Source organism: Strix uralensis, chromosome 14 (assembly GCF_047716275.1).
Source record: "Strix uralensis isolate ZFMK-TIS-50842 chromosome 14, bStrUra1, whole genome shotgun sequence".
Classification (NCBI taxonomy): Eukaryota; Metazoa; Chordata; class Aves; order Strigiformes; family Strigidae; genus Strix; species Strix uralensis.
The window spans coordinates 6,972,608-6,986,595 of NC_133985.1; the positions used below are offsets into that span (position 1 = coordinate 6,972,608).

The 13,988-nt window shown below is 38.9% G+C and overlaps 1 protein-coding gene across 2 annotated transcripts in view; it reads left to right on the forward strand.

The window, feature by feature from the left end:
- SLIT3 (slit guidance ligand 3) overlaps positions 1-13,988 on the forward strand; it is a 528,649-nt gene that overhangs the window by 337,488 nt on the left and 177,173 nt on the right. For both annotated transcript variants that reach the window (XM_074883610.1, XM_074883609.1), the window contains exon 9: positions 3,530-3,671. In XM_074883610.1, the coding sequence (XP_074739711.1) occupies positions 3,530-3,671 (142 nt within the window). The remainder of the gene's footprint in view (positions 1-3,529; positions 3,672-13,988) is intronic.

Consider the following 13,988-nt stretch of genomic DNA (forward strand, 5'->3'; position numbering starts at 1 on the left):
AAAATCACAGGTAATTGGTTGTTGGTCCAAATTCATAGTAAATAAAAGGACTCCTGTTGGTTTCGGTGAACTGTATATCGTTTGTTTGGAGAAGATCCGAAAGGTGTTGTGGGCAGTACAAACAATGTTCTGATTTACCTTCTGGCCTTTCCATTCAAAAAGTTGCTGGAAAGTTCCATGATATTTAACTGTAGTATGATATTAATTATCACCTTGTTACTGTTACTACCTGCTTTTTGTGCAAGGAAGACTGGTGTTTCTGTCTTTTTCCTCTCTTTTCAGAGCGCTTTATATAATAACCTGCTTTAAACCCATTCCTTTAGTGTAGAGCACTCTGCAATACTGTGTCACACAAAATGTGGAGGCGATGAGCTGAGTTTCCCTGAATCTTCTACTGTTGATTTAGGTACAGTAGCATCAGGAACAGACTCTTAAAACTCCAACTGGCAGTACGTCAGGTTTTTTGATGTTGCGCCCTAATGAAAAGGGAGTGTATTACTGCTTCTCTAACCCACAGTGATATCTTGTAGTGTTAGAACTGTGCAAAATGCATTTTCCCCCTGCTACAAAGCCTCTTCAGAAAGCACATCAGATATGTGATGATAAAGGGTGTGTGGAGGATATTTGACCTTGCTGCCAACTTCCTTTTTGCCTCCCAGAGAGCAAGGATCACTCTGACATGTTTCTTCCCATTTTGGTAATTTCTCCCTATCCCTAGAAGCTTGCAATAGCTTGTTGACACTTCCCTCATTCTTCATTTTCTTTTGGGCGTTGCACCACAAGGTAGGCAGACAAAGAGAAAATGTAAAATGTATGTGATAAGGTTGTAAGAACAAACATTCTTATGCAAACATAACAGAGGCCTGCGTGCATTCTGAGGCTATATAAGCTATGTTTGGAAGCAGTCACAATTAAAATCTTACAGAAACTTTAGAATCCATGGAAGGCAGAGCTGGCAGTGCGGTCTTGGTGATAGGCAGCAGAGATCTATTAATTTTGAAGGAATTCTATTAAATCACAATGATGGTATGTCTGCCCATCATTTCTATAGCCAGAACACAGATCCGAGACCTGCTTGTTCCTCCCTGTTATACATGTACATGTTTAACTAGTGAAGATTTTGTTTTGTTTTGTTTTGTTCAAATAGCTATAACTTAAATACTGTATTACACACATGGTCCCATATGTAAACTATGTTAAGAGAGTGTCTGATAAGATTTTGAAACTGGCACAAGTCAAAGTTCAAGTTGCCTGATAAATATGAATTGGATTCCTTGGGCCATATGTGTTAGGATTTAGATTTTAATTACGTTATTGAACTATTCTTTTACAATAGATTTTTGCCCAGTTGATTCTGTAGGTTGAAGCTACTTTAGTACTGAAACCAGCTCTGCGTTGAGATAAAAAGCTGTTGCTGGTAAAGTCTTCATATGCAACTGTCAGGGAAGTTTGAAAGTGGACTATAAATGAGACAGGATATTTTAGCAAAGAGAAAGGATCATTAGGATCATCTCATGATGAAAGCAGCTGCCTGCTCTCATAAAGAATGAATTTGACTCCTACCCATGTCACAAATGTCCTGTGAGATCCATTTTTTTCAAGATGGTCACTACCTCTGAAAATGTAATTTCTGGATGCCTGAATTGAAGTTCTGAGGTCTGGTCTGCCAAAATACAGTCACTCACAGCCCTGATTAGCATCAATGAAAGCTATATTTAAAACACATACATTACTATGAAACACACATTTTTCTCCTGCTGTCCTGACAGACAGTCAGGCGATGACCCAATAAAAAAAAAAATTTCAAACCCTATACTTTAATTTGGCAACATTTTGTACACAGTTGAAATGGTGATCTTATCCTGAAACTCAACAGTATACTTTAATATAAGGCAGTTCTGTCATCATTGGCTACAAAATAATATTTAAAGGGGATGACCGCTTGCTTGAACTGGGGGAAATTCAGACAAACAGAAACAAATTCACACCAGAATTCAATACCTTTTTATCGTAAGGCATGATTTTGCAGTAATTGTCTTTTGCTTTCCAGGAAGGGTCCCTCTGCAAGTGTAAAGTCAGCCTGTAGAAGTTTTCAGCTGACATCTTTTCAAACTGTATCTGCCTTTCAAAATAATGATACTTAGAGGTGCCACTGGATGTCTTTCTGATGTTGACTTTTCATTGCTGTTTACAAGTCTTTGAAACTAGGAACACATGTAGGCTTGCTATACAAGTTAATGTTGTTGTCCATAGTTAAGGGCTAAACCAGAGGGGGTGTGGGCATAAATCAAGAGAGAAAAAATTATAAGAATGTTGCAGCATTATAAAATTTTAGTTGTCATAATGATACTGGATTGCAAATTGATGCAAACAAATATTTTTGGACTTTTTTCACCTGCAGTTACAATTTATGAAAGTATCAGTCATGGGTCTTTTCCAAGACAAACCCCAAGAATGTACAGCTTTGTGTATAGTTTTCCATGTTTTCACATCTGTTTGTGATTTGACAATTAACAATGTTTGCATTTTTCCAAACAGGAGACCAAATATGTTTTGTGATTATAATCTACTACAACCTAGAAGAATACCCATTTTTCCTGTTTCTATTATGATTTTGTGACTTCTTACCAACAAAAGCCTTCACATTGAGCCTTCTGTGTCTGGTCAAAAAGATACTTGACATTTCTTGTGTTACATGTGCTTTGGAAACATGACTCACCATAAATAAGTCAGTAACTGCTACATCTTGATAACATCAATTAGTGTAGCAAAACTGCTTTATCTATGTCTAAGTGTATGTATATATCGAAATTTTAAATGTAAGAATCATAACCATTTGAGTAAAATTGACATAATTGCTACAGTTTCAAAAAAACTTAATTAAACCTGAATCTAACTGATTGACTAGAATGTATATAGAGCAACATCCTCGTGCTAAACATTTGCTCTGTAAGTAGCTTCTTGTCTTTCAGTGGAATTACTAGATTAAGCAAGGATTTGAAGGTTTGAACTCACATTTTTCTAAATTATTTTTGTGTTTCCATTAACTGCATTTCTAATCTTGAAAAACCTAGCTTTACATTTCCAGTTGTTATGCCATAACAGGTTACCTCATTTCAAAAACATAAGTCATGATTGATGACAGTCTTCCCTCAGTATGTAAAAATACTCAAGGAGTATTTGTATAATGGAAACTTCTAGGCAAAGATAACTTTTGGAAATACTACTTTATCTTAAGGATTATTTTTTAAATCTTTGAATAAATTGATATGGCTGATCATGGAGGGGACCAAAGAAGTGTTCATGAGGTAAAGAGATTGATAGAGTGGAGACTGAGGAAGAACACAGTAATATTTTACACATTTTCTCTGCAGTTGATTTGTAGCACATTATATTCACTGAATCCAAATAAATTATTACTTAATATAGTAAAAGGATCTGGAAAACCAAGAGGCTGATGTATTTTGTTGTTAAAATCTCAGGCAATCATTTTTCAAAACTAACGTTTAATGTTTTCATTATTTCTCAGGTTCCCAGTCTGAACCTCTATCGTGCAGTGCCAGTTCCATCACTTGCCCGTCTGCCTGCACCTGCAGCAACAATGTAGTGGATTGTCGAGGAAGGGGCTTAACAGAAATTCCAGCTAACCTACCAGAGGACATTTGGGAAATGTAAGTGCCAGTGTAATGCATTATTCTTTTCCATGTCTCTCCATTTTTAGTCCATGTCATAGCCTCCTGTGTGGAAGAAAGGCATATGTTTTGAAAACTGTTCTGAGCTGTTATTAGGTATATTGTAGTTGTCCTCTTCGCTTTCGTTCTTTTGATCTAAGGGCTCAAACCATTCTTTAATGTAAATTAAAATATTGTTTGAAGATGCCCTGCCCCAAAGCAAGACAAAGTTCTTGGCATATTATGTTCAGACTGTTTACATCTCACAAATCTGGGATTACAGTTCTGTAGTCAACAAAAGAAAATACACAGTCTTTTTTTTTTTTTTTTTAATTAAATTGTTTTACTTTTAGTTGGTGAATTCCCCAAGAGATGGAGAGATTTCTTGTTAGCTTGGCAGGATACATTTGTAATGAAGTATGACATCAGAACACATTGTCCCTGCTGATTTTACCTTCTATTTCTTGTCTCCCACATTTTGTTATTCCCAGTTCTTTAACGCTTTTGTGACTTTTTCATGTTGTGAAATCAGATGCTGGTTTTACAGACTTTTTTGTCTTCACTACCTTTAGAAATTGTAATCTTCTATTTTAGTGTCTGTGACTTCATACTACTGAGGGCCTGCAATACTGTTACATTAAACCAAGCTGCTTTTGGTTAGTCCATAGGGAATGCAGATACATTCTTTTCATATTTAAGTGCTTGTTGTACAGAGGTTACTGACATCCAACCAGCTTTTGCCATCTACATAGTATGGATTCAAGTATTTGTGTAGTTATTGGACTTAGCTTCTCGTTGCTGTAGAAATACTGCTACGTAGCAATATTCACTAGGATAAAAAATAAGTTGAATTGCTCGTATGTAGCCTGGCCCACTGTGATATGCCAGAAATGTGACAGTTATGACCAATGAAGATGATGTGCTATATTGTTTGCTGGTGATCTGCGCTACACCACCACTCCTCTCAGTCACTTTTTCAGTTGGTTTTATTATTTAAGATTCACTTCAGATTTGCTTGGATTGCTATCTCAGCACAACAGTTTAGAGGTAGCTTATGCTTAATTGTGCATCTCCGCAGAAAAGATGTATTAGAAATGAAAAAAATAGCTCAGTAAATGCAAAGAATAAACAACATCTTAAAATTAAGATGATTGAGAATGTATCTAGAACAAGTAAAAAAGTTTACAGGAAATATAAACTCTTATGCAAGCTGTTCTGAATGCCCCTTACCTGCTTGCTCGCCTCCTGACAAAGTTCAGAATGTATTGATTGTGTTCATTTCCAGTATATTGTGGCACACAAAATATGCATGCAATACTTGTTTTTCTGTGCATGGAAGTTAAAATTATCCTGAAAATATAAATTGTGTTTGGCATACTATGAATATTCAATGTTTGGTAGTTTTTCCTATCATGTCAGGTGGAGTACAGATTTTCAGGAGTGGCTGAAATGCTTCAGTAATAAGAGACAGAGGATGAAATTGTTCCAACTTGCTCACAAATTAGGGCTGAGCTAGGAGAATTGTAAAATTTTATTTTGTAGTGTTGAAAATGCTAGCAGAAATCAGATGATCTTTGTGGCTCCGTGACAGGGTCACATGGAGAGCAGTATCTGCGGGAAGAGTGAGATTGTTGTGCTCCAGCACTCTCCTGACAGCAGTGTGCCTCAGTGTGAGAAAGCAAGTGAAAATGTTCACCTGTAGTGTGGTTATAATAGCATCGAGTATCCAAGTCCTGTCTCTGTCTTGGTTGCTCAAGCCCACAAACCTAGTCCCTGTGACTTGTAGTAAGAGCAACTTCGAAGATTTCCTTAGGAGAGCAGAAAGTGAAGGAGGAGTTGGAGAGCCTTAAAGTTAGATAATGAGGTAGTGAGTCAAGATGCATATAACATTTTAAGAAACTTTCATAACCTGGAGGTTATAAACCTCCATAGAACACCACATAATGCTCTTGGCACACCATTTAATGATTTAAATCTGTCAGACTTCTTGCATTTTAGGCAGTACTTATTTGAGTCTTTGTAGATAAACCTCTTATATCACTCTAATCCTTTGCAATTCACAGGCATTTCAGGTGGGAGTAGTTCTGCAGAACTTCAGAGTGTAACCCTCATGAAAACATTTATTGCTCACTTTCTGTGGGAATCAGTCCTGTGAAGGTTTCATTTGTATGGAATATGTAAAGAAATTTAAGTAGCTCTATTTACAATGAGGGTGGTGAAACCCTGGCACAGGTTGCCAAGAGAGGTGGTAGATGCCCCATCCCTGGAAACCTTCAAGGTCTTCCAAGATGGGGCGCTGAGCAACCTGATCTAGCTGAAGATGTTCCTGCTTGTTGCAGGGTGGTTGGACTAGATGACCATTAATCATGCCTTCCAACCCAAACTATTCGATGATTCTATGACTTTTATCAGAATAAGTCTTGGTGAGTGAGATCACTTACATATGGTTTTTCCTACTGGTAAAATGGTGTTTTCATTTTGTAAAAGTACTAGTAAAAAAGAGAATTAACCTTATATCCAAGGGCAAAGTGTTACATATTCTCATGCAGAGTAAAGGATATAGTCACATAGAAAAATGTTTCTGGATAGATGGAAGAAGCTGCCACAGTGTTTTCCCAGAAAAATCCTGACATAAATTCTTTTGACCAAGATAGCCATTCTGGTTTGTGCAGAAGTCTGTCATACTGCTCAGAAATTCAGTTTGTCTGAGGCTGCTCTGGGCTTATTCAATATAAAATCCATCCAGAGGTCTGGTTCCAGCTACACATGGAATAATGACTGTCTTTTGATTCAATATGATAAGCAGAATAATACTCTTCAGCTGTAATGTTATAGCAATGAGGCAAGTAAATTCTCTCTACATGCTGCAACCCACATCTCTTGCTCTCACACAGCAGTACTGTTGGGTTTTTTCCCTTGGGATTTATCCCCCATGGTTGGCATTTAGTCAGACCCTTTGTATAAAAGGTGGCTATGTAGTGGTGCTGCCTGAACAGTTCTTGCTGGACTCTGTAATCCTGTGATCTGGTCCTCATCATGGTTTACTTACTAGAGACGAGATTCCTCCTATGGAATACGGGGTACTGACAAACTACATGGCTGGGTTTCTATTACATAGAATCCTAAGGGATTTTACTTGAGATGGTGTATTTTTCACTCAGCCATTTCTAACTGGCATTGTAAATACTCATTCCATTAAAATACATTTTTCCCTATAGACTGTAGTACATTCATAATATTTATATGATAGTATTAAAACACTGTGCCTTCCTCAGTTCCACTTGGGGCACTTCCAGGTTCCTTTGCTTGGTTATTAGTTGCATTCAGTTACAGCTTTCTAGTTCTTGTATTTCCCCTTAACTTAGTATTTCTTTGTAGGCCAAATTGCATCGGATAAGAACCCTTGACTGACAAACTATTCTACAAAAATGAAACACACAGCTGTTACACTAACATGGTTATTAAAGGTGACCTACATTTCACTCTGTGTTTCTGTATTAATTAAAGATCTTTTACTCAGCCTTCCTGCCTTTATTCATTAACATGAGTAGGCAGAACCTTCTCTGACAAAGCTGCCTACAAGTCCTAAATTTGTTTTTGTTGATAAAAACCTATCATAAAACCAGGCAACTCGCTTGTCACAGAACATAAACCAAGCATCATATGACACTAATTTTCCCTTGCTGCTGAACTCTACCACATGTGACTTAGAAGTCTGTTGTGTTGCTCTATTACACCTCTCCCTGAGGTGCATTATCCTGAAGGCCCTCATTGCAAGAATGTTTGTTATTAAATAAAGGAATTTAGGAAAGCTAGAAATCTGTATCCCAGCCTTGCTTTTTCATAATTTCATAAAATAGGTAGCTGGAATGTACAAAATGCAATTCATTTTTTTATAAAGCTTCTTGTTCAGTGGGGAGCTGACAGCAGCAGCCAAATTGACTGAGGAAAAATGAGTTACAAGAAATTGAAGCTGAGGAATACAGACTGTGTGTTGAATGTTGTAAAAGATTCTCTGCTTACAAAGTGGTTCTCTTGCATTTTTCAGAGGAGAAATGAACAGTGTATGTTATAGAGAAACACATGAGAATAAGCACAGAAAAGTTTTGCATGAGTACTTGGATCAAAACAAAAGTCATTAAGCACCTGGAGGCATTTACTGAGAAAGAAATTCTGAAACAAATATGGCTTGATGGTTTGCTGGTAAATGTACAATATAGCTGTTTCACTACATTGGAACAGCATCTACAATAAAAAGACAAGTTTGCATTTATTTAGAAAGGGTGCGAGAAAATGCATGCAAGATAACTAGGGAACACGGTGTGAATGCAGAAATGGACTTGGCCTTGGAGAGATACAGGGAGGGAGGGATGACCTACAAACTAGTAGGAGACAAAGTCTCCAAAGAATCTGTTTTTCTGATCAGACTTGATGGCAACTTTGCAACCGGTGCCTGTCAGACTGAATGACAGCTCAGCCCGTAAAGAGAGCAAAGCCAGGATATAGTAGAGACCTGTTAAATCCAAAGCTACCAGCTGTGCCTGTGAGAGTCACTACCCGGCAGCTTGTGGGAGCTTGGAAGGGTGCTGTGAGAAACACGCTTGCCACAGCAGCGGATTTCACTCGGCATGTGGTTTGGGCTGTTGTTGGCTCGGGACATTGGGCTGGATGGATCTGAGCTCTGGAGCTGTTCGCCTGTTCTCATTCATTAGTGTTTGGCTGGTTTTATGCCAGGGAGAGGACAGCTTTCCTGCACTTGCAGATGTGGGGCACTGGGAGTAATGGCATTGCTAGCTCTGTCTGTAGTGTTTCAGACAGTATTTGTGTCAACATGCTGCCTGCCAGGTTCTTTTGATGCCTCCCAGTACTGGAGAGTGATCAGTAACTCCCTATTAATCTTTTCCCCGCCTCACTACCATTGACTTCTGTCCCTTATTTAGAATGAAGTTTTCATCCTGTTTGTCTATCTCAGACTGATCTACTTCATTTTTTTATTTATTGCTGTGAACAAGGCTGTATTTTAGGATATTAATTCTGGACAGCTTTAGTCTGGTAATTTTGTACACCTTAAAGCAGTACTGCAGGGACTACTACTTCTGCCTTTGTGTTTTGTAAAAGTTTGTGTAAGACCCTCCTGAGTGAAAGCAGGGAACAGCCCCCCGCAGGCTGGCCCTCCTGCTGCTCTCTGGTCAGGTGGGTGGTGGAGGGTGCTCACGCTGTGGTGCCCAGAGGCAGGCGGGCGGTGGAGGGTGCTCACGCTGTGGTGCCCAGAGGCAGGCGGGCGGTGGAGGGTGCTCACGCTGTGGTGCCCAGAGGCAGGCGGGCGGTGGAGGGTGCTCACACTGTGGTGCCCAGAGGCAGGCGGGCGGTGGAGGGTGCTCACGCTGTGGTGCCCAGAGGCAGGCGGGCGGTGGAGGGTGCTCACGCTGTGGTGCCCAGAGGCAGGCGGGCGGTGGAGGGTGCTCACGCTGTGGTGCCCAGAGGCAGGCGGGCGGTGGAGGGTGCTCACGCTGTGGTGCCCAGAGGCAGGCGGGTGGTGGAGGGTGCTCACGCTGTGGTGCCCAGAGGCAGGCAGGCTCCACGGCTGCCAGAGCAGCAGCCGCTGGCACCAGCACTGGCACCGGGCGCTGCTTCTCTGAAGGATCTTCAGATTGTGTGAAAGGAGGATTTGATTAATTGCTAGTGCTAAGGGCTGGATTGTGGGTTGGGACAGAGACTTGAGTGAATAGAAACTAGCTGAGCCCAGTACGGAAACTGTTGGGAAAAGAAGGATGAGGAAGTGAGGAAACAACAAAACATATGATGAGAAAAACTGGGAACAAAGGAAATCAAGACAGTTTGATAAAAGTGCTGTGAGTCTGAGAAAGTGATGACCACTTGGTGATAAGGCCTGAGATTGCTGGTGGTGAGCCTGGGACACAAGCTCTGCAGGGTGGGCTTTGGGGATGTGGCAGGAGGGCTGGGACACGGGGTGCCATGGATGGGGGCTGCGCAGGCTGCGGGGACAGCACCGAGTGGCGCAGGTGAAGGTGAAGACAAGTAATCTCTTCCCATCAGAAAACACACGTATCTTCCAGACCTTCCCTGCCTTGTCACTGTTTACTTGAGAAACCCAACAACAATTTTTCTATCTTTGTCCCTGTGCATTAGTGACCATCTATGCAGAAACTATTAGACTACCCAACTGTTTGAACTGCTGCTATTCCAGTTAGACACCAGTGCAGAGGTCTGGGTCGCATACTTTTGTTACACGAGTTTCCTTGTGATGGAATTAGTTATTTCAGCTTTTGTTTTTGAATCCACTTATATTATTAAAACAAAGGTAAAAGAAAATCAGAAAATGCCAAAGTTAATGTTTGTAGCTGCAGTCTTCATTCAGTGCTTTCGTATATATTTGTTGTGGTCTGCACTTTAATTACAGCATAGTCATGTTGCTGTTAAAAGGCTGGATTAGTTTTTATCTAGAGGTGTGTCACGGTTGTGTAGTGAGGGAGCCTGTGTATATAGGATCTGTTTATTTGTTGCAGAAACAGGAAAATTCTGAAACGGGGACTGTGGGGAAGATAATCTCATGAATGCTCTTCAGAGAATGGGGTTGTATCTCTTCTTGCCAGTGGTTTTATTAATTGATTCTGGGCAAGTGACTTGCACAAACTTTTCATGGGTGGTCACTAGTGATGTAATCCTTGGTTTCTGGCTGACTCAGCTGAGATATTCAGAAGTGCTGAGGACTCACAGCTGCAGCAAAAGTCAATAGGAGCTGTGCTTTGAACACGTTGCGCTGTGCAACGCTAATTACTTTGAAAAGCCAAGTCCCAATCATCTGCAGACTTATAAATCAAACTCCCAGATCTAAAGTATATCCTTAGATCTTGAAACTGGTCTTAGATTTCAAACCTGTGCTTTTTCATATCAAGCTTGCTTTATCACTGTTACTTAACCTTTACAATACTTTGTCTGGGGAGATTAAGAGAAATATAATTGTATAAACCAAGAGTAGTGCTGGGTAGGATGTATCTAAATCAGAAAGGAAGACCTTTTGTTTAAATGCTGATGTAATTGCTCCAGACAGAGTAAAGAGGCTGACAGCCCCTCAAGGAAGAGTGCTGCTTAGGCACCCGTATCTGGTGAGATAATAACCACAGCTTCCCGTCTGGCTTCTGAGCAGAGTAAAATGGGATGGCAGCCCTTCACCAGCATCTAGGTTTGGCTTAAGGTCAGTTTTGAGTCACTTGTTCTACGTTGGCTTAGTTTATCATTCTCACTATTTATAGCAGAATTGGTGAGTGATATTTTGTAGGTATTAGTAGTGCTGGGTTTTGGTGCATAATTTCTACTCTTAGGAAAAATGCTAGAGTTTGAGCACTAAGAGGAAATCTAATACACTTAACTGTTGGTTTTCTCATGGTTCTGTCAAAATGAAAATGAACCTAATTTTCTGCAAGAGAATCACTTTGAAATGTAATGTTCTACTTGTTCCACCTTTAATTAATGCTTTTCTAACAAATCTAATATTTAAAGTATTGCTGTCTGAGGGTACCACTGTGTTGGGCAGTGTTGCAGACAGACCTGTAGACAGACAAGTTTGTTGCTTTTGTTGCTTCCGTTATTCTCTTGGGGAAGAAATTACCTACTCTGTTCTTCAGTACCTGTAGGAGTGTGTATTATAGGAGAGCTGGGACTTCAGTTATGAAGCTTTTGTGATTTGAGGAAGGTGAGCAACAAATTCTGGGCTTTAAATTACTGGTATATTCAAAATCCACCAACTAAAATAAAGTCAGAAAAGATATTATAAAAAGATTGAGCAGTGGTAGCTCTATTTAATGTAAAAAAATTAATTCTTTCCTATATAAATTATAAATTAACTGTACCATAACAATTTAATGTATATTAACAATTGGCTTTGAAGTTCTCAGCTTCTTAAAGGCAAGAGTTTTTTCTTTTCTCAATAATATAAGTGTGTAGAAACTGTAAACCTTGGGGATAGAGGAATGACAGTTCTGCATTTAACATTGTTATTCCTCCTCAAAGAAAATTATAATAATTTTCCCAGGCTTCCAGTAAATACTGTAGCTGAAGCCAGCACAGTATTTTTGAACACTGTAATAAATGTTCCATAATTGCCTCTGGTGGCAAGTTCTCTGGCTAGGGAATCAGGTTGGCTCCTGTAGTTGAATCATATAATATGATTTTCATTCACTGCTGTAAATTGGCTCTGGACAGCTTCACATGTCAAATTTGACTACTGTTTTCTGGATCTCACTAGGCAAACTGTGTCATTCACTCTGTGCTTTCAATATAAAAAAAGAGGTTTCTATTGTCAGGCCAAAAATATGTAGAAAATCTTCTATTCTAGGAGGGCAAGACACAAAAATAATAAAATATTTTAGATTGAGAGTCAGTGGAGAAACTATAAATAAATGGGAAATGTTAAGAATAAAGGTGTTTTCTGTGCTGAGAGATTAAGGAAAACAGGAAGCTGTTTCACAATTTTAGAAACAAGCAGTAATGGCACGGAGTTTCTGCTGTAAGATCAAGGCAGGATTTATTTCTTACATCTTTACTTTTAGTTATAATATTAAGTGTAACTAATGTCATCTATAGGCATAAGAAGATGGTTTTGTTTTGATAAATCTAGATTTCATACACATGATAATTTTCATTTTGGCTGTATCATTTTTTACCTTCTCTCTTTAATTGTGAGATTTCTTTAAAGAAAAAGTGTACAGGTGAATTTTACTCAGACAAGCTGTGTAGGAGTTAGTAACCTTACAAGGTTTGTAGGTTTGGGGTTGTTGATTTTTTTGGTTGGGGTTTTTTTTGTGTGTGTTCTTTTTTCTCCAGAGACATCATTTCAGTCCAGCAGGACCATAAATTTAGCCTTATTAATAAAAATTAATGGTATGGAGAAAAAGGCATATATCTGTTTTATCTAATACAAATGTCACTGAAAAGCTCCTGTTTTGCCAAGCAGAATGAGGAGATTGTAATGTATGATGAGTATATACATCCTGAAAGCTGATTATGATAATGTAGAAGGTATCACAGAAAATAAAATAGGGAGCATAGGATCATAGCTTTTAAATAAAATACACTAATCAGATTTTTTACTGCATAAAACCCTAATAGTCTTTTGGCTTACATGTGTTCTGTTTATTTTGAGAAAAAAAAAAAAAAAGGTAAAGAACAAAGAAAATGAGGAATGTTTATATTCAAATGACAGAATCTGTTCTGTTGACAAAATATTACAGGTGTCAGAACGTCAACTACCAGAAAGCTATTTAATTTTCCTACTTACTTCTTGTGTTTTATCTTTTCCTTTTCAGTATTTGTAAATATGTACTAAAAATAGATGTTACAGAATGTACAGAGCTCTTCACAATGTTAGATTATAGATTAAACAGTCACTTTTTTTCCTTTCTCTCAGTTTACTGCTTCCATTTCCACTAAGTCTAGAAATATATTTTTGTGTTACAACTTGACGAATATAAGGCAACCCAATTTGAAATCCTCAGATCTCTGAGCTAGTTACTGCATTGTTAGAAAATCTGGAAAGTGATCTGGGCTGGAAGTTTCTTGAAGTAATAGGAAGTCAATAGATGTTGGGCAGGACTGACCTACTAAAGTAATAATGAAATAGCAATGTGATTTGTTAGGGGGTTAGTCTTTTTGGGACCTGACAGAACAAAAACTTACTGTCAGAAGAGAACATTCTGGTTTGTTAAAAACTGTTTACATTTATGACATGTAATCATAGGCCAACTATTGCTTTCCAGTAGGCACTGGGGAAACTGTGTGTCTCCCAAATATTGACTTTAAGCTTCAGATAAAAAAAAAAAAAAAACAAAAAACAAACAAAACAACCCAAAAAGGAAACAACTCCCAAAAAACCCCATCCAAAAAATAACAACAGAAGTGCTCAGCAGAAGTCTAAGGTTGAGTCAGCCTCAGAGCAGATGCTGTGTTCTTGAGTTGAATGCAAGAACCTCATCCTCTGTGTAGCACCCCTGCAGGCTGCTCTCCTTGGAGCCTTATGAACTGGAATCACTAGGTGTCACAAAAATCCAGGAGTGGGTTCCATGTTTCTGCTGTGTTTGCTACACCACAACGTCTCGGAAACATGAACACGCATGAACACATGCATCCTGGTTGAATGAACTATGCAATTAGGCTGTGTTTCAGCAGTAGGGAGTTGGAAATTGCCCAGTCTCTCCAACCTAATGACTCACAGAATCACAGAATCATCTAGGTTGGAAAAGACCTTGAAGATCATCTAGTCCAACCATTAACCTAACACTGACCGTTCTCAACTACACC